The sequence below is a fragment of the Cydia fagiglandana genome, chromosome 1 (assembly GCF_963556715.1).
Source record: "Cydia fagiglandana chromosome 1, ilCydFagi1.1, whole genome shotgun sequence".
Classification (NCBI taxonomy): domain Eukaryota; kingdom Metazoa; phylum Arthropoda; class Insecta; order Lepidoptera; family Tortricidae; genus Cydia; species Cydia fagiglandana.
This window is the reverse complement of record NC_085932.1, coordinates 23,994,158-24,013,311: the sequence shown is the minus strand read 5'-3', so window position 1 is coordinate 24,013,311 and position 19,154 is coordinate 23,994,158. Positions and strand designations below refer to the sequence as shown.

At 43.0% G+C, this 19,154-nt stretch overlaps 2 protein-coding genes across 2 annotated transcripts; one reads left to right on the top strand and one right to left on the bottom strand.

Annotated features, from left to right (window-relative positions):
• The first annotated feature begins 1,759 nt into the window (after window positions 1-1,759).
• LOC134667388 (uncharacterized) lies at window positions 1,760-6,489 on the top strand. Its single transcript, XM_063524791.1, has 5 exons — window positions 1,760-2,116; window positions 2,334-2,716; window positions 3,057-3,147; window positions 3,743-3,886; window positions 5,029-6,489. The coding sequence occupies exons 1-5, from the start codon at window positions 1,874-1,876 to the stop codon at window positions 5,224-5,226; spliced, it is 1,059 nt and encodes a 352-aa protein (XP_063380861.1). The 5' UTR covers window positions 1,760-1,873; the 3' UTR covers window positions 5,227-6,489.
• On the bottom strand, window positions 6,477-18,402 carry LOC134667776 (SAFB-like transcription modulator). Its single transcript, XM_063525190.1, has 17 exons — window positions 18,151-18,402; window positions 17,582-18,004; window positions 17,166-17,193; window positions 16,382-16,499; window positions 15,824-15,858; window positions 15,596-15,741; window positions 15,293-15,410; window positions 15,072-15,205; window positions 14,881-14,994; window positions 14,567-14,644; window positions 13,679-13,839; window positions 10,671-10,784; window positions 10,072-10,198; window positions 9,218-9,344; window positions 8,490-8,717; window positions 7,526-7,749; window positions 6,477-6,997 (listed from the first exon to the last, which is right to left on the bottom strand). The coding sequence occupies exons 1-16, from the start codon at window positions 18,268-18,270 to the stop codon at window positions 7,547-7,549; spliced, it is 2,274 nt and encodes a 757-aa protein (XP_063381260.1). The 5' UTR covers window positions 18,271-18,402; the 3' UTR covers window positions 6,477-6,997; window positions 7,526-7,546.
• Between the last annotated feature and the right edge of the window lie 752 nt (window positions 18,403-19,154).

Here is a 19,154-nt window from a genome sequence, read left to right as displayed (position 1 = left end):
TATTAATTCTCCTTTTTTTCCTTACAAGTGTGATGAAAAACATTGTGTGTGCCACGGGCGGTAAAGAAATTCCGAACTCGTGAACATTTTAAGCCCTCGCTTCGCGTCGGGCTTAAAATTGACACTCGTTCGTAATTTCTTATTTCCCGCCCTTAATACACAATGTACTATTCAATTGTATCTATTATTTCTATACTCAATACGATAACGAATTCTACGTAAACGAAACCGCGGGCAATCCCTAGTACATATAGAAATAAATAAGGGAAGGTAAGTTTCCATTAGTGTACTGTGTAAAATAACTATTTACCATTGATAATAATTTTATAAACGCTTTGCGTATTTTTAAGGGCACCACGCTAACCGCTAGCCCGCGACCGTCGATCGCTGCCTCCTGCCACGGCGCACAGCGCGGCGCGCGAAAACGCCGCGCGTTTGAAATGTAACTTAATATAAGCTCGGAATGCATACTTACGTATCAGTATTTAGTGTCGCCATGATTTTATATTTCTAATCTTTTGTGTGAGAAGTAAGATCTTTATTATGACCGTGTAATATTAACTCTACAAACTTTAATTCAATATTGGCTATACTGCTTAACCAGAAATCAATATCTAGACAAGCACATTGTCTACATTTCTAACTTTTTACATGTATACTAAGTTGATAGATAATATCGTAATTTTGCAATATCAGCTACTCTAATTCTGTATTTGCATAATAATTCGTGTTTTTACGTTCACCAGAAAGCAGCTGTTCCAGATTTCTAAAAACCGAATATTGTGAATAAATTAAAGTGTTATTGAATATATTAAAGTTTTTTGTAACTTTAATTTTATATTTACATAGTTATTTAGCAAAAATTGAAATATTTAAATATGGCCGAACGCTCCACCTAAAATTTTCTAACTTTTTACATGAATGTTATTTAACATGCTTACAATAACATATCAAAAAAGAAAAAACTTTAATGTTATCAAAACCCATTTTTGTTCCACCGCTGGTCTATAAAGGATCATACTTGAATTCCAAGCAAAGCCGGGGAGAGCTACTAACTAGTAAAAAGTTCGTAACCGTATCGGACAATGGGAAACTATTTCCCACTTCATTCAAAATTTTGCTATTCCGTAACGGATAACGGGAAATTATTTCCCACCGCAAAACCCCCCTTTCCCCCCACTAAAATTCTTTTTATATATTTTTTCGTAATCTACGCACCCAAATTACCTAAAAACCAATCTTAGTTTTCAAAAATCTCATAAAAGGTGTTCCGTTTGATTAAGGGTTAACTTTGTGCGCCAACGGCGCCAACCCAACCGATTTGACAAATCTGACAAATAAACAAACAACTTTTAAGATGGACTGTTCTAGCTAATTATATTAACGTTCGAAATGTTTAAGCAAGAAAGTCAAAGCACATAAATCACTTCGTGGTTTATGATTGAGTTACACTTGCATTACACTAATTGCATCTCTTTCCTCAATATGTCAAAAGAAAAAGATGCAGCAACAGACGATACAACACTTCACACACACACACTGTGGTCTACGTATAGTTCACACTTGACACGCCGTAGCGTATCGTTATCATCTCTCTCTATCACTCTTTTTTAATTTAATTTAATTTATTTTTCAGAAAAGTATGGCGACATGATGCACTCATTTTCTACGTTAGTACTTTAAAACTAGTGCGACAATCAGTTGTTTCGTTCGCTACTGAGCGTTAACGATTGCATGTTGGCTACGCACCCTGGACTGGTGAAATAGTGGTGAATTGGCCTTGGCGTAGGCCAAGGGGGATTTTGAGTATTTTGTCCTACAATGGAAATCCTGTAATTTAACCTTCAAGATCCATATCTATTTTGTTTTTAACATGTGGAAATATGTATCACGCCGCATCAGGGACACGTTAGAGAGGAACGTTGCCCATTTCGACAGACGTAGTACTACAGGTTATGGAAACACAAATGGTGGTTCGGAAGATAAGGATAAACGGTCTCCTTCATGCCGTTGGTATTCGAGATGCTGTGGGTCTTATCAAAATGATAACAACACCAACAGTAATAGGTGGAACTTCGAACAGCTAAACCGCAGTTGGATAGGTGCCATCACATGGGTAAGCAATACAGTTTATTTATATTGTTGAGGTAGGAGCTTCTTAATAAAACAATAATGGGAGCAGTAATTAACATTTATTAAGAAATAAACCATTTGTGTCTAGATATTTATGTGGCCTCATATAGCATTACAGTTTATTTTATGGATGAATAATAATGTATCAATGTATATAAGTAATAGCTATATTGATTCATGTTGCTGTTTTTGTTTTACAGAGCAGTGCCCTAGTTGTTGGGTGGTATGCCAGTCAACTACTTCACTTAAAATACAAGTACCATCTCAAGGATTCCTCTAAGAAATGTCCATCAATAAATGGCATATTTTCTGCTTTGTATCCATATGTGAAGTTTGTTAAGAAAAATGATGGAGTCTTAAAACCTATTCCTAACATTGAGAATGTGTTAAGGGGCTTTACTCCTACAATACATTTTATAACAAATGAACATGCTGAAGAGAAACATCATAATTCAAGCAGTGGTGCTTGTAGTACTGATTCATCAGAAAATGATTTAGGAGAAGTTCTCAATTCCATTGAGAACAAATTAGGGCTTGCTGCCCTTGAAAATGGCCACCACCAAGATGGCTTGAACCTTCTCAGGTTTGTATAACTAACCAGTAACCATAGGCATACCCAGCATTTTTTAAAGGGTGGGGCAGAAGTAGGGTTATATGCCTTAATTGTTCCTAAATATTTTTAGGTTCTCGTCAGATCACAGACCAGGGTGGGGCAAGTTACCCCACATGCCCCACCGTGCGTACGCCTATGTAACTAACTAATATTCTCAAACTATACTTCTTATCTTTAGGTATTTAAATAAAAGTAAACAAAATCTACCTTTAAATAGCTCCTTAAGCCAGTTGAAGGTATGCACCCGCTTAAATGAAAAAATGGCATTTATTATCATTTTATTATAATCTAACTGGTTTGTTTGTTCTAGGTCTGCAGCAAATCGTAACCATGCACCAGCTCAGTATAATTTAGGGTTGTGTTATGAGATGGGCCTTGGAGTTGCTGCTGACGAAAAAATGGTATAGAAAGCTTTCTACATTATTTTGTCTTCATTTGACACTTCCCTTTAGAAAATAATTTACTTAAGGTAAAATAGAAGTCAATGCGGCCAAATCCGTCTGCAGGAATTTCCATACATGACTGCTTATTTTTCAAACATTAATACAAGATTATTATCTTCAACGATAAAGCAGCTCTTGCTTTTAGTTTCAGCACTTCAGCAGTCAAAAGTAGGCAGCGCTCGATTGCCCATGGTCGAGAAAAAGTAAGATAAATATGCTCGTGTACGGAATTTCTCGCAGACGGATTTGGCCGCATTGAACTTACGGAAAGTTTTCCGTTTTCAAATTTCAGCATTTCCTTAGTTGATACTTATATGGGCCGAATATTAATTTGTAGATTTGGATAAAATTCGGCCTGTTTAAAGAGCTCTTCATTCTGGGTGTAACAAATTCAGAATTTGGGAAAAATTTATAATTTATAATAAATTTGTTATTATGTAAGTAGGTATCGTATGAACAGGGAATTATCCACCAAATTTTATTGAAAACAAAATTGACATAATAAAAATGGCCTGTATACATGTATTTTAGTATAGAAAATGTTTGTACTCAGGCTATGGAGCTGTACCGATCAGCCGCTGCTCGGGAACACCCAGCAGCCCTTTACAATTTGGGGATCTACTATGGGCAGGGCCGAGGAGGCCTCACGCGGGATGTAGCCACTGCCACTCGTTTGCTTCGTCTAGCTGCTGTGCAGGTAACTAAATTGTAACCAATGACCATCAAAACCCATCCTTTGAGCACGTTTGTTGACAGTGATGCCTGCAGTCTGTGTGGTCTTAAGGCGTACTGAAAAACGTACAGCCTGTGTGGCCTTAATGCGGAGTCAAAACAAGCGGCTGCGACTTGCGTCGCGCTGCGCGACCGGCAGCAGTATACAGGGTGGAAAGATAAGTCGGGCCCTGGAGGGAAACTACCTTAAATCCTTAAGCTGGCTCATTTTACTTAAAGGACTTCCTTTATTTTAAAAAAGAAACAAAACTGCATTCAAAGAGTATTTCTTTTTTTCTTCAATTTTGCTTGTCTAAAAAAATCTTGAGTAGTAAATATTACATTTTATGGATATTTTGTACGACAGACGAATGTAAGACCTAATGTTTCTTGGAGAAATGTTATCATTAACATTAACTGTATCGACTAGTACAATAAAATTGCGAGTTTTTATTTTTTGGAATTTTTAGTCTGTTCGAGTCCCGGGCGAAGCAAGCGAGTTTTAGAAAATCTTTGAATGCAGTTTTGTTTCTTTTTAAAAATAAAGGAATGTCTCCTTTAAGTAAAATGAGCCAACTTAAGGATTTTAAGGTAGTTTCCCTCCAGGGCCCGACTTATCTTTCCACACTGTATAATAAATAGCATATACTCATCTATGGCAGGGAGTTAAACGACCACGTGCGGACGAGCTAGCCTGCGTTTCGGTTTCGGGCGAGCTGAGTGCACGGCGACAGCGCTATGTACTCAACGCGTCTTGGTGTCGCCAAGTCTCTGAGGCCATGGCCATATTGGCCAAGGTCCACATGGTCCAGTCTGCATGTAACTAAAAGTTATTGTTACTATCCTTTTGACATAAACGCCCGTCGTACATTTTTAAATAAGAGCACTTATTTAATGGCTCCTCTACACGATGGGCCAGCGCCGGCCACTCCAAGGAACGCATTTATGCGTTAGAGGGAGCTAGTGATATTGCTATCTCATTCTACCGCATGGCTGCGTCCCTTGGAGTGGCCGGCGCTGGCCCATTGTGTAGAGGAGCCATAAAAATACCAATAGGTAATTTTTACAAGATTTTAAAGTTCAGACGATGTGAATCATTTCATTACTTACGTTACGTTGTATTTCTAGGGTCAGCAAGATGCCATTAAAGCTCTAAAAGAACTTGAAGAAGACATTGTTGAAGCAAAGCCGAGGAACGAAGACGACCGGTCGACGTATGCCTATCCGTCTGCGCCATACCTACATAATGACAATAGTAATATTGTGCCAGCCCACGCTACTCTTTTTGTTGAAAATGCACAAATGATTCGTCCTCAAATTTATTAATTTTTCTTTGTTGGGTCGACTATAAAACGTCCCGTCGTATTTTTGTGATTTCAATCATTTTGTTATTAAGCCATTTAGTCGAACAATCATCCTATAATGCGTATTTCCTGGTAGTTAGTTTTAAGTTTACCTATTAGTATTTTTAAAAATATATACAGTATAACCCGCTTAAGAAGATTCTGAAGGGAACGCAACAAACAGGAAAGCGTAGGTATTAACTGAGAAAAAAAAATGGATGAAAACAAGTTGCAGGGACCGGTTAGAACCGTCTTAACGTCTAAACAATAGTTGTTTGTTTTACAACGGGGTCAAAGTTGTTGTTTAACCGCTCATGCTAATATTGATATCCGAGCAAGCGAATGATTCCAAAATTGAACCACGAGCGTAGCGAGTAAATTGAAACATTACACACACACACACACACGTTTTTGTACACGTAAGGTACAAAAACGTAATTAGATGTAAAAAGAATTGGTACTAGAAATAAAATCATTAACCAAATTTAAGTTTTCCTTATAATACTTATGATCTACTGATCATATATTGACTAATATCGATTTATGCGATAGTGGCTTTAACGGTGGCGGGATTATTTGTGTGACTTACAACAATGACAGATTCGTTTTGCGTTTTAGCACGAATCTTAATTTTGATAAATTATGTTAAGTATGTATGTTGCAAAACAATAGTGTGGCCGAGAATGTCTTTTTGAGTCTAAATTGAATGAGGTCTACTCAAAATTACGCTGCTAGATTTAAATTTCATTCATTAATTTTAGTTGTAGAATTAGTCCTGTTTGTCGTCTTTGCACGGCTCTGAACACCTAGAGTCCTTTAGAAAGATTTTGTCATTAATTGTGATAGTTAGGTAGGTATTTGTAAAATTTCATGTCCTTTCTGGAAAGCCCTCAAAAGGACATTCTAGATCTGGGTTTACCGTTAAACTCGCCTTTAAAGGGTTGGAAACTTTCCATACGAGGAAGGGCACACGTGATTTATTTCGTGAGGCTAGTCAAACATTTAAACAGTCCTTACTTGTTGTTTCCCTACACTTATTATTTTTGTTAATTTTGAAAAGCGATCCGAAATAAAATTTCGAGAAGTATAACGTTATATGACGTTTAGATTTGTTTTATGAATAATATAGGTACACACAAATGTATGATTGCATACAAAATGTTTAGTGTGATGTCTTCGATTGATGCTTATTGTTAAGGTAATATGTACTTTTATTTTTAAATAAACTGCAACTCTTGTTGTTTTACTTTATTTTTCATTTTACATAATATATACAAGTTTAAAATACTTAAATTCTCTGTAACACAGATAATTAGTGTAAATGATATACAGTCAAGATTTGTGGCATCACCACCAAGCACCCCATACATACCTACTTTATTATTTACTGATACATTTGCAAACTTTAATCAAATTCAGTACTTGTAAGTCCGACATAAAATTTCACGATGCACATTTTTGTACTTTGAGAAAACACTCGTATAAATGTTTTAATTCAACTTGGTCCTTACACTTGTCAGAATCACCGCAGTTTTTCGAAACATAGCATCATAATTCATAACTAAGCGGCTTGTATAAATTATAAAAAGATTTCCACATCTACCATTGAAAACAATTATTAACACATTCACAAGTTCAAGTCCACAATACAGTATTTGAGCCGATTACGTAAATAATCGTTTGTTATATTTATCTCGCATGAAGAAGTTGGATGTTGCTAAATTAAACTGTCTGCTTCAAAGAATGTCCTTTACCTGCAACAAAATTTATTTTGTTTCAAATCCACTATGAACCTAGCCACCTTTCCGTGGAGTAACGGGCATAGTATAAATCTAGGTAAAATGCTATGTTAGCTATGTATGACTTATAAAGAAAAATTACTACATATTTAACAACGAAATGTCTTAATTTTTTCTCCCATTTCGTTCTATTATAAAATTTAAAACAATGTATAATGCAGAGCTGGATATTATACAAAGATTATGATTCACAATTTAGTCAGGCTAAATAAGGACACGATCCTTTTCAAAGAACTCTCACATAAAAAAAAATTAAGATGCATTTTTTTCATGTAAAATTAATGGGTTCAGGAGGTACACCATATTAATTCTTCTCGTCCTTACTGAAACTAGTATTTTGAGGGAGTCCTTATTCGAGTCTCGTCGAGTTACGCTTATAAAACTCAGACTAGACCCTGGAATTAAAAACACTGAATTTTTTTTAGGGCAGTCTCATAAAAGTAAGTCTCTAGGAGCGTGGGGCTCGGGGCGCTGAGCGCTCACCGTGAGCCGGGCGTGGAGGGTTCAGTACTTGCGGTAGTCGCGGGCCGGCTGCGCGTAGCGGTCGGGGTAGGCGGCGCCGGGCGGGGGCGGCTGGTAGGCGGGCGGGTAGCGCTGCTCGTACGCGCCGTAGCGCGCCTCGCCCGACCACGCCTCGCCGCTGCCGCCGCCGCCGCCGCCGCCGCCGCCGCCGCCGCCGCCGCCGCCGCCGCCGCTGCTGCTGCCGCCTGAGGAGTCAAATATATCGTGAGTCTTAACACAGCTTTGTTACCATGGAAATAAGGATGTACTGTAACTATGTATGTATTGACATTGACCGTTGATTGTATGTATTATAAAAACTACAATTGTTCGTGATAGGCACAAGATAAACTTTATAAAATTTCGAATCTGGGTGAAGCATTTTCCCGGCATGATCCCATTCTCGAATTAAAATGTATATCAAAATAATAACTACTTAACGATACAAGTACGGAATGTATGAAATTCGCACCGAGTGGTGATAAATTAGAATTAACACAGATTGCGAATTACCTACTTACCGCATTTGTACCGTAAATAAGTATTCTCGCTTCACAAAACCAATAATTATTTCTACAAGTAGAATGTTGCCGCGAGTGCAGTTTTAAGAGCGAGAAACTCCTTCAACTATCGTGACACTGATATCCTATCTTTATTACTAGATTCATTATTCTGGGAGCCGTTCGTTAGCGGAGGCTAGAATGGTAGGCCACAGTGGAGTTTAAAAATAAATCTGAGAAAAATTGTAGAACGTGAATCGATCGACTCGTCGAATGTATAGCGAACGTCGAAAAATAACACATTATCTTATCTTTATCTCAGTTTACTCTTACGTTCGCATCAAAATCGAAAGACCATTTTAAACATCTGAAATACTATCAGCATGGTATATTATATTACCTAACTCGGTTCACTCGTGTTTATAATGACATATTTGAAAGCGAACCTTTGGCGGGCGGCTGCGGGTCGGGGTAGCGCGCGGCGGGGTGGGGGTGGGGGTGGGCGTGCGCGTGCGAGTGCTGGTGCGGCCAGGCGCGCGCGTCGGGCTTGGCGGGCGGCGAGGGCCGGTAGCGCTCGCGCGCCTCGTAGCGCGCCGGCTCCTTGCCGCGCGTGCCCGGCGGCAGCGGCTGCCGCGCCTCCTCCGAGCTGCCGTTCGGGTACTTCATGCTGCCGGCTGACCACACACCGGCGTTAGCGTTACGGGGAGGGACGAGCCGCCGGATCGGCCCGCCCGGGGCCGAGGTCCGACATATTGAGCGCCTCTTTTTTTTCATTCGTGATTGTTATTTTTAAGTTTTGTACGACGGACGTGTGTCTGCCGGTCGTTAGTGTGCAAAATTTGCGACTTTGCCATGAATGGCCGGATGGACGAATATTGTACTCTAAAAGAGGTGCAAAATTTTCTAGCCGAGGCTATAAACATGCTGAGACATCGATAAATCGAAAAATTCCCCCACTGAAATGGGACTAATATAATTTCAACAGCAGACTTTTTATTCAGTTTATAAGGTTTGAAGTTGTATAAGTAAGCATGAATACTCCAGTGTTTTATCAAACTGTGTGAGCTAGATATGCATCTCTAAATAGCTTTTACTACGGAATCAACTCCGCATGCGATAAATAGGACAAATTGAATAGTAAATAAAATAAACGACTTACATATGGGTCTATTACCGGCGACGTGTCTCGGGTAGTCCCGCTTGTAGTCGCGGTCGCGATCGCGCTTGTCGGAGCGGTCGTAGCTCGCCGGCATCTCGAACCGCGGCGGCGGCGGCGCCTCGAACTGGCCTCGGCTTGATGACTGCAGAAGAAACATCGTCAACATTAGAGTGCACTAATGTAAGTTAAAATGTACATCAATCAATACAATCTGTTAACGATAAGAGAGTGCAGAGTAGTATCACGCTTTAACTTTAACACTTGTAAAGTGAGTGAGCCTATATTGCGATAGAGGGACACGGAACACACGGCGGTGCAACCGGTCACTTCTGTTAGTACCGAGCCGCCGGCCAGTACTTTTTGGACCGAGATTGACTGAAGCAAGACACGTTTGTACGTTTCCGTGAAAATACGATGTAAAACAATTATAAATAAAAGGCTCTTTATTTATTTATTATTCGCGGTAAGTAGTAAGAGCCTTGGTCTTTCCAATCTTCGGAGCAGAGGGCCTACCGCGAACCACGTTCGACGTGTTGCCTCCCTGTCACACTTGCATACGAATTCACAAGTGCGACAGAGAGGCAACACGTCGAACGTGGTTCGCGGTAAGCCCTCAGAAACTTGGACAGAGAGAGACAGAGGATAGACGCATTAGAAATGTGGTGCGGAAGGCCACCTTAGGCAAACTCCACCAAGCGGGCCATGGGAGATCGAGACAGGGAAATGGAGACAAATTGTAGGAGCTGCGCAACTAAGTGGTCACGATTCTCAGTAATAAGGGATACTTACAAAGAAGAAGAGTATTCGAGGTAGAGGGGGACAGCGACAGTCGAGACAGAGAGGGTGTGTGTCGAGTAACTTACACTGACCATGGGCGGCGGCGGCGGCCGCTTGTGGCGCGGCTCGCGCTCGTAGTTGTCGGGCGGCGGGCTGGCGGCCGTCTTGCGGTAGGCAGCGCTACTCTCGTAGCCGCGCTTGCGACGCTCCTCCTCCAGGCTGCCAAACACGAATACCAAGTTATTAAAACATGATTATATGAGAGCGATTGTATACGAATAAGTACTTCTTCTAGTTTCATACACTGTATTTCACTGTACACTGTATTGTTGTTGTTGACACCGGGAGTCCTGGGTTCAAACCTCGGCCCGTACCAATGAGTTTTTCGGAACTTATGTACGGAATATCATTTGATATTTACTAGTCGCTTTTCGGTGAAGGAAAACATCGAGACCGTGAGGAAACCGGATTAATCCCAATAAGGCTTTGTTCACCCTTTGGATTAAAAGGTTAGATCGCTTTCGTAAAAACTACGCTAATTCTCGGGATTAGTAACCAAGCGGACCCCAGGCATGAGCCGTAGTAAAAATACCGGGACAACGAGAGGAAGATGTATCATCATCATCATCATCATAAGTTACTAATGTCAAGGTAGCCCAGCTATTGTTTTTATTTTTGTTTGCATACTCACCGTAGTTGCGCGCGTTTGAGCTCGAGTCGTTCGAGTTCGAGCTTCTCGCGCTCCAGCCGGTGCCGCTCGCGCTCGAGCCGCAGCAACTCGTTCTTCTCACGCTCAATCTTTTCCCTGTAATCAAACGAACTATTATGTAAGCCCAAATTGCGTCGGATATCTGTTGTTTCCGAATTCCCGTAATAAAAAATAAATAAATAACAGTACTAGTACAATGATAAGAATCGGGTACGGGAAAGTATTGGTAGCCTAATTGTTAAACAATAATCTAATTTTTCAGAGAAGGCGAACCCCGTGGGGTGTCCCAATAACGAATAGCTACCCGTTCAGGTCGGAGTGTCAATTCTCATGTGTCAGTTTTTTTGCATCAAGTCGCCGAGTGGACCCCAGTCTACCCAAGCAAAATTACCAGGACAACTCTAAACAATTATGAGTCAGTGATAAGTATACCCCGGGGTTTGGGGTGCGGGATTTTTTTATACGAGGCGCTGGCGAAGCTTGCGCAGTGCGTCCTTGGTCGCGCCGCCGCCGCTCTTCCTCGCGCGCAGCGCCGGACCTTCTTGCACCACAGTGACAAGAGTCGGGTCGGGAGTACTGACCTCTCGGCGCGCAGCTTCTCGCGCTCCAGCTCGAGGCGGTGCTTCTCCTGGCGGGACCTTCCTGCACCACAGTGACAAGAGTCGGGTCGGGAGTACTGACCTCTCGGCGCACACAGGCGAAAAATCAATAAAAGTCGGACAAAACCAAAAAACTTCTAAGTAGCCCCAACAGGCAAAAACCAATCTTAGCGGGTAGTCCAATAAACAGTGCACGCTACTCGCATAATCATTTTCATGTTAGAGTCATCTACGCGACACGTTCTCATTCCAAAGTTCGACTTGTTCAAAGGCGAATATTTTAGTGCTCTGCGAAGTGTTACTTATGTGCTTACTTATTTATCGTTTGCTTTCAGAAAGTTGTGATTTAATGATGGATACCCTTCCAGGAGGTAATAACCTAATTACTAATAGTTACTTTTGATAGCTATGCTTGCTTGTTTATTATAAAAAAAAATAAGTGTAATGTCTTGTATTTTTTGCACATTGTTCAACTTCACCAAGGAGAAAAGTACAACTTCCTGATAGATCCGGTTTTGATATTATCAATTTTAGAAACTACAGAACTTGGGTTTTAACATACAACCATTATTTTATGCGACCTTACGCGACATTTTAACAAAATTTTCATTTTAATCGATGACTAGTTTAATCAAAAATGTGACTAAGCGACATTTTTTTTAGGCAAATGGCTATGGAAGACACTTTCAAGAGACTTTTAGTGTCTTCCGATCCTTATATAACAGGACTAAGAAAATTGGGTGGTAAAAAGTCGCTTCCCAAGAAGCTTCGCTTTTAGAAGAAGATATTATGATCAAAATTTAATAAAATGTCATAATATAATTGTAATTTTGTTTTTATTAGTTGGCAAACCTGCATTAATACGATTTCTATAATAATCCTGAATGTTTAGGTTTTGTCCGACTTTTATTGATTTTTCGCCTGTGTGCGGCGCGCAGCTTCTCGCGCTCCAGCTCGAGGCGGTGCTTCTCCTGGCGCTGGCGGCGCTCGCGCTCGCGCAGCGCGTCCTCGGCCGCGCGCCGCCGCCGCTCCTCCTCGCGGGACCTTCCTGCACCACAGTGACAAGAGTCGGGTCGGGAGTACTGACCTCTCGGCGCGCAGCTTCTCGCGCTCCAGCTCGAGGCGGTGCTTCTCCTGGCGCTGGCGGCGCTCGCGCTCGCGCAGCGCGTCCTCGGCCGCGCGCCGCCGCCGCTCATCCTCGCGGGACCTTCCTGCACCACAGTGACAAGAGTCGGGTCGGGAGTACTGACCTCTCGGCGCGCAGCTTCTCGCGCTCCAGCTCGAGGCGGTGCTTCTCCTGGCGCTGGCGGCGCTCGCGCTCGCGCAGCGCGTCCTCGGCCGCGCGCCGCCGCCGCTCCTCCTCGCGGGACCTTCCTGCACCACAGTGACAAGAGTCGGGTCGGGAGTACTGACCTCTCGGCGCGCAGCTTCTCGCGCTCCAGCTCGAGGCGGTGCTTCTCCTGGCGCTGGCGGCGCTCGCGCTCGCGCAGCGCGTCCTCGGCCGCGCGCCGCCGCCGCTCCTCCTCGCGGGACCTTCCTGCACCACAGTGACAAGAGTCGGGTCGGGAGTACTGACCTCTCGGCGCGCAGCTTCTCGCGCTCCAGCTCGAGGCGGTGCTTCTCCTGGCGCTGGCGGCGCTCGCGCTCGCGCAGCGCGTCATCGGCCGCGCGCCGCCGCCGCTCCTCCTCGCGGGACCTTCCTGCACCACAGTGACAAGAGTCGGGTCGGGAGTACTGACCTCTCGGCGCGCAGCTTCTCGCGCTCCAGCTCGAGGCGGTGCTTCTCCTGGCGCTGGCGGCGCTCGCGCTCGCGCAACGCGTCCTCGGCCGCGCGCCGCCGCCGCTCCTCCTCGCGGGACCTTCCTGCACCACAGTGACAAGAGTCGGGTCGGGAGTACTGACCTCTCGGCGCGCAGCTTCTCGCGCTCCAGCTCGAGGCGGTGCTTCTCCTGGCGCTGGCGGCGCTCGCGCTCGCGCAGCGCGTCCTCGGCCGCGCGCCGCCGCCGCTCCTCCTCGCGGGACCTTCCTGCACCACAGTGACAAGAGTCGGGTCGGGAGTACTGACCTCTCGGCGCGCAGCTTCTCGCGCTCCAGCTCGAGGCGGTGCTTCTCCTGGCGCTGGCGGCGCTCGCGCTCGCGCAGCGCGTCCTCGGCCGCGCGCCGCCGCCGCTCCTCCTCGCGGGACCTTCCTGCACCACAGTGACAAGAGTCGGGTCGGGAGTACTGACCTCTCGGCGCGCAGCTTCTCGCGCTCCAGCTCGAGGCGGTGCTTCTCCTGGCGCTGGCGGCGCTCGCGCTCGCGCAGCGCGTCCTCGGCCGCGCGCCGCCGCCGCTCCTCCTCGCGGGACCTTCCTGCACCACAGTGACAAGAGTCGGGTCGGGAGTACTGACCTCTCGGCGCGCAGCTTCTCGCGCTCCAGCTCGAGGCGGTGCTTCTCCTGGCGCTGGCGGCGCTCGCGCTCGCGCAGCGCGTCCTCGGCCGCGCGCCGCCGCCGCTCCTCCTCGCGCGCCGCGCGGGACCGTTCGCGCGCACGCGCCGCGTCGCGCTCTTTCTGCACCACACGACTCAAAGTTGTAATTAGCACAGTTTTACAAAACGGAATTGGGAAGAAAAAGCAGGCCGCGTAGCCAAGATGCCGATCGCTTACGCTCCGTAGCGATCGAAACGCAACTGTCACTGTCGCACTAATATGGAAGAGTGATAGAGAGACATAATGGTTTTCGTTGTCGAAGCGATAGCGATTGTAACCTTGGCTAGGCCGGCAGTCTCGTCCCTTGTTTTTTCTTTTATGGTTTACTAGCTTTTGCCCGCGACTTCGTCTGTGTGGATTAATTTTGGTGGCTTCTTTTTTATCCAATCAGCTTTTTATTTATTCACAATTACAATTCATTATAACGCCTTGATAAAGTGTTGGCCATCATTGAATTTGAGCATAATGCTTATGACATCAATTATTTCACTTCTAGGAAGCTTTCCGGAGTAAAAACTATCCTATGTCCTTCCCTGGGACTCGAGGTATCTCTATACCAAATTTAAACTAAATTGGTTCAGCGATTCAAGGGTCAAAAGGTAACAAGTATGTCTGTACACTGTGATGTCAGGATGCTCAAATGGGTTTATTTAGAAGCGCCTCGCGAGCATAGCTTAAAGCTGAATAAATAAATTGCTCTGCCGTTTAGAATAATTTAGAAAATTAAAATTACTCCCTGGTCAAAACGTAGACCTTTGCTACGCTTTGGTCAATTAACAACAAATAATGTTTAATTGTTTTCCCTTACCCATATCTTGGAAAAAGAGAGGACTTCTCTTGGTGACCTTCTTCTTTCACGACTTCTGGTGCTGCGTTTGGCTTTGTCCTGTTAACAAAGTTTTAGCTTGACTTTTAAGAGGCTAAACTACATAATCATTCTATCATACATAACAATTTGGTTCAATTTTGCTGCAAAAGCGCTTTTACAATGTTGTTTTTTTACACAATTTCTGTCGCCCCTCATTTTGATGTGTTTATCACACCAACAAGCTGAGAGTATTTTAACGTTAGTTATTAAATATTTGGAGAATTGTTATGAATGTATGTTGTTATTTATCTTACTTTGTCTTTTTGGTCTGCCTTGTCGCGCGTTTCTGATTTGGTGCTCTCTTCACCTGACACCTCTCCCTCTTTCTTTACTTTTTCAGTGCTCTTTTCGTTACCCTCCTTGCCATCCTATAACAATTTCATATTGTCAAGATCACGAAATATGTGTTTCAAAATTATTGTGTTCGACATATTTATTAATTTACCTCGTTTTCCTTATCTTTCGAGTCATCTTTACGATCATTGCTCGATCTGCGGTCCGGTCTTGTTGGCTGCCTCCTAGACGACGATTCTGATTCAGACTTAGCCTTTTCGACAGAGATCATTCGTCCATGCAACTCTGTAGATTTAAAGTAAGAAAAGAAAAATATGAATATTCGTTTAAAATACAAATAGTAATGATAAAAAGGGAAATAGTGACACTGACCAGTTCTATGCAAGTTCTTGATACAGTTTTCAGCGTCCTGGGCACTAGCCATAGTGACGTAGCCGTAGCAACGCGAGCCTGGGGTCCGAGCATTTGTAACTACTTTTGCTCCAATTACCTGCAAATATCATTGTATTTTGTATAAAATGTAATAAATGAATACCTTTTACAGTTTTATTAATTGTATTATATCACAAACCTTGAAATTGATGGCGGCCATAATAAATAGCCGTGTTCCGCCTTAATAAACAAGGGTCATAAGGTCATAGCTTTTATAAAATGCATCAAGGAGATGCCGTTTACCTTCCCATGCTTGCTGCAGAGTTGCTTGAGGTCCTTGGCGCGCGTGTCGCCCGACAGGCCGCTGACCCACAGGTTGCGCGCGCCGCCCTCTTTGCCATCGTCCTTCTTCTCCTTTTTGTCACCCTCGCCATCCTTGTCCTGACCCTCTGCAAAATTACACATTTATTAATAAATGACAACCCTTCACTAAATTTGTATTGACATAATACAAATCACAATTAAATTTACCTTTAGCTTCCTTATCCGATTTATTGCAGTCATTGCTGAAAAACAAAAAGAAAGATCAGTAAACATATAAACCGTTTGAAAATTAGAACATGAACAAATTGCGATCACGATTGTAATAGGTGTAATGTGTAGTCAAGTAAAAATGAAGCGCGAGAAGTCGTTACATTGCGTCACACCCAATCAACTACAAAGTTTTGCACCATTATTACTCCTCTCGGTGACCGGAGCGAAGCGTGCTGGGGGCCGGGTACGCCTTCAATGATGCGGCGCAGCTGAGCGCTCTTATTGCAACTATCTTCTTGAAGTCCTCTTCGGTAGCTGGGGCTTGATGTCGCAGAAAGGCAAACTCGTCGTACACACGAAACAGTCGTCCAGTCCAAAGTCATCAGAGACGCAGCGTCGTTGCCGACCAGTCAAGGACCCTCCAGTTGGCGCCACACGACGACACGTGTTTGGTGCAAAACTTTGTAGCGATAACGTACTAGAGTATCAATCGTTCGAAACGGAGAATATAGATGCGCGGGGCGGCGTCGCGACGGCCGTTCAGCATTCACCAACCTAGTGGCGGCGCCTTCGGAGTTTACTTGTTGGTCGTCGACGGTGGCGTTGCTCGGAGCGGCAGCAGGCGCTGGTGCAGCCTCGTCGCTCGGTGTGGGCTCCTCACTCGCGCCGTCATCTACGCCAGTACACGAGTCAGTCGTTGCTGGGGGCAGTGCGGGCCGCTCGTTAGGAGCGACCCGCCCTGCAAGCTTTCTATCTTCACTCAGGTCAAAAGTAGCAAGATGATTCTCTTCACATTTCTTCATAATGGGAAAAGTTATTTCATTTTGACCTGAAAACTTGATTCTATATTAGCATCACTGTCCCTAGGGATGGATTGAGTACCAGAGCGGAGTTGGAGCTATGTATGTTGAACATAAGTTTTGTACACTGCAAGGCATGTGAATTATGTCTTGATTTGTGACATGAGAAGAAGAACCATGACATTAACATTAGGATATTAGCTGAAGGAGTTGTTCACTGGCATAGTCTGAAGAAACTGGTGGGTTCTCATCCTATACAATGCTTGTTTTATTTTGTGGTGATAACCAGCTGCAAGTTCTCTATTGTGGTGCCTCCAATTTATACAATCTGAGTTTTTTCTTCATTGTCAGTCATCTCCATTCTTGAAGACAGCAGCACTCCTCATGTATTTGCAATAGTTAAATATTTATAATCCTCAGCATATTAAATAATTAAACAATAAGTTTAAACACAAATAACAATTTCACTGAGCTTTCAATATACAGAATAGTTTGCACTTATTAATGGGACTGGGAGTCAAAATATGCCTAAAACGTACCTTTTTTGAGCTTTGCAGTAGAATCCGTCTGAAACAAGTAAATAGAGTATAGAAAACAGCTGCTGCCGCATTCTTGGCCAGGCTCCAAACAAAATACAGTTTGAATAGATTTATAGCTTTGATCAAGCTTATTACATGGAAAGTTATACAACTATTCTACATGTTAGACTTCTATGACAGTTATTATAAAAATAAAGATAACTCCATATGAACCAAAATAATTATATTTAACTGCAAAATTTAACAATTGTCTGTCAAGTACAATTTCTATTTACTAGTGACTAGAATAAATACATGGTTATAGCTTTGATGATAACCAATGGCTCAGCTTAATCTACTTCCATCAGGAAGCCATTAGTTAGTTTAGGAGCTACTGAGGGCAAGGTGACAGTGACCCTAAAGAAATAAAACCGTACCTCTTCATTCAGCAGTTCATCTTCGCCAAGGTCCAAATTTATGCTATCCTCCTCCAAATTGTTTTCGGCTTTTTGATCTTCTTCCTCATTTTGTATATTGTCTGTGCAAGGTTTTTTGGGTGGAGATGTTTCAGGTTCTTCATTATTTTCACGTTTCCTATTGATTTTTTCTGTCCCATCTACGTCCATAGTTTCCTGTGTCTTCTCCTCGGTATCAGCCTTTGTATGGTTATCTTGCGATTCGGAGTCATCCTCCTCTCCTGCGTCATCTTGAACAATCATATCTTCCATGGCGGGCGTTTCTTCAGCCTCTTGTTCCACCGTGCTCTCTGAACGTCGCGTCCTCTTCGATGGAGTTTTGCCCTCAGGTGTACTCAGGTCAAATTTGAATGTTTCAGGATCATGACCCTCTTCCTTTAAATGCTATAACAAACAAGACATGTTGTATTCAATGTGCAAATTCTTAGTAAGTAGTTAAAACTATAGCGTGACCGTAATCACTGTTACCACTAGAATACTTTACAAATTTTAAATAACGCGATTGGGTTGAATTAAAGATAATGGTCTACCTTTGATAAACGCGTGATGAGTACACCGCGTACACCACTCTTATCTAGGTTACGCTTCTCCAACTCTGCACGCAAATCTATTACTCTTAGTTCGTCCAGTAAACGCTTTCGGTCGGACATGTTATTTTTGGATAGCTTCTAATAATAGATGGTAAATCAGTTATTTCAGCAACAATATTTCACAGAATAACAAGAATATACGAGCTTCCCCACTCGTTTCAATTTTCTACAAAGAAAATGGCGGCGGCGTGTCGGCGTATCCGAAAATGTAATGTTGCCACGTTTCAAAAATATATTGTAATGCCTAGTTTACATGCGTAGCGAACCTCGACAAGCCTCAGGGCAGAGTAGTACAGCTTGGCAAAAAAGAGTAGAAATTAAAAAGGGCAGCACTGTAGTGGTACTAGTGTCATCCCGTTTTTATAAATTGGTTTGAAAGGGACGGCACTACAGTGCTGCCACTTTTTAATTTCTAGTCTTTTTTGCCAAGCTGTAAAGAGGTGGCAAGTGTTGGCCGGTCACGTCTAGCCATCGTCTAGCAATCCCTTTATTCATTGTTACCAACGTCACCAACCTCACCAACTATATCTATGGGCATTGATTGACAGTCTGTGTGAAGCGTATGTCAGTCATGTGATATGATAAGATTTTTGTTTATCAATAAAAAAAAAAAATTGTATAAAGTTTCTTAGAAAAATTGGGTATTGTTTCATACAACTTAATAATTACCATGGAACCAGCAGGCAAGTAAATGAAATACACATGTATTTTGATAATCGTGTCATTTGGTGTCATGAAAAATTTCATCGATTAGACTTAAAATTTAGATTAGACCTTGTCTTCATGTATAAAAATTAAAACCAATACTTAATGTCCCTTTGGAAACAATTTTTTATTCATTTAACGTTTTTTTTTTATTAAGCTAATTAAATCAAAATTAAATCGTATAGATTGAAGCATTGTACCTGCTTTCGTTTGTGAAGTTTTGCCACTATAAATTACCG

Excerpts from the sequence above, each read along its gene's own strand:
- LOC134667388 (XM_063524791.1), top strand. The coding sequence starts at position 1,874 with ATGTGGAAATATGTATCACGCCGCATCAGGGACACGTTAGAGAGGAAC. Across the intron at positions 2,117-2,333 it reads GGATAGGTGCCATCACATGG|AGCAGTGCCCTAGTTGTTGG; the intron begins GTAAGCAATACA and ends TTTGTTTTACAG. Across the intron at positions 2,717-3,056 it reads GATGGCTTGAACCTTCTCAG|GTCTGCAGCAAATCGTAACC; the intron begins GTTTGTATAACT and ends TGTTTGTTCTAG.
- LOC134667776 (XM_063525190.1), bottom strand. The coding sequence starts at position 18,270 with ATGTCCGACCGAAAGCGTTTACTGGACGAACTAAGAGTAATAGATTTG. Across the intron at positions 15,411-15,595 it reads TCTGCAGCAAGCATGGGAAG|GTAATTGGAGCAAAAGTAGT; the intron begins GTAAACGGCATC and ends TGATATTTGCAG. Across the intron at positions 10,199-10,670 it reads CTCAAACGCGCGCAACTACG|CCTGGAGGAGGAGCGTCGCA; the intron begins GTGAGTATGCAA and ends CGTGTTTGGCAG.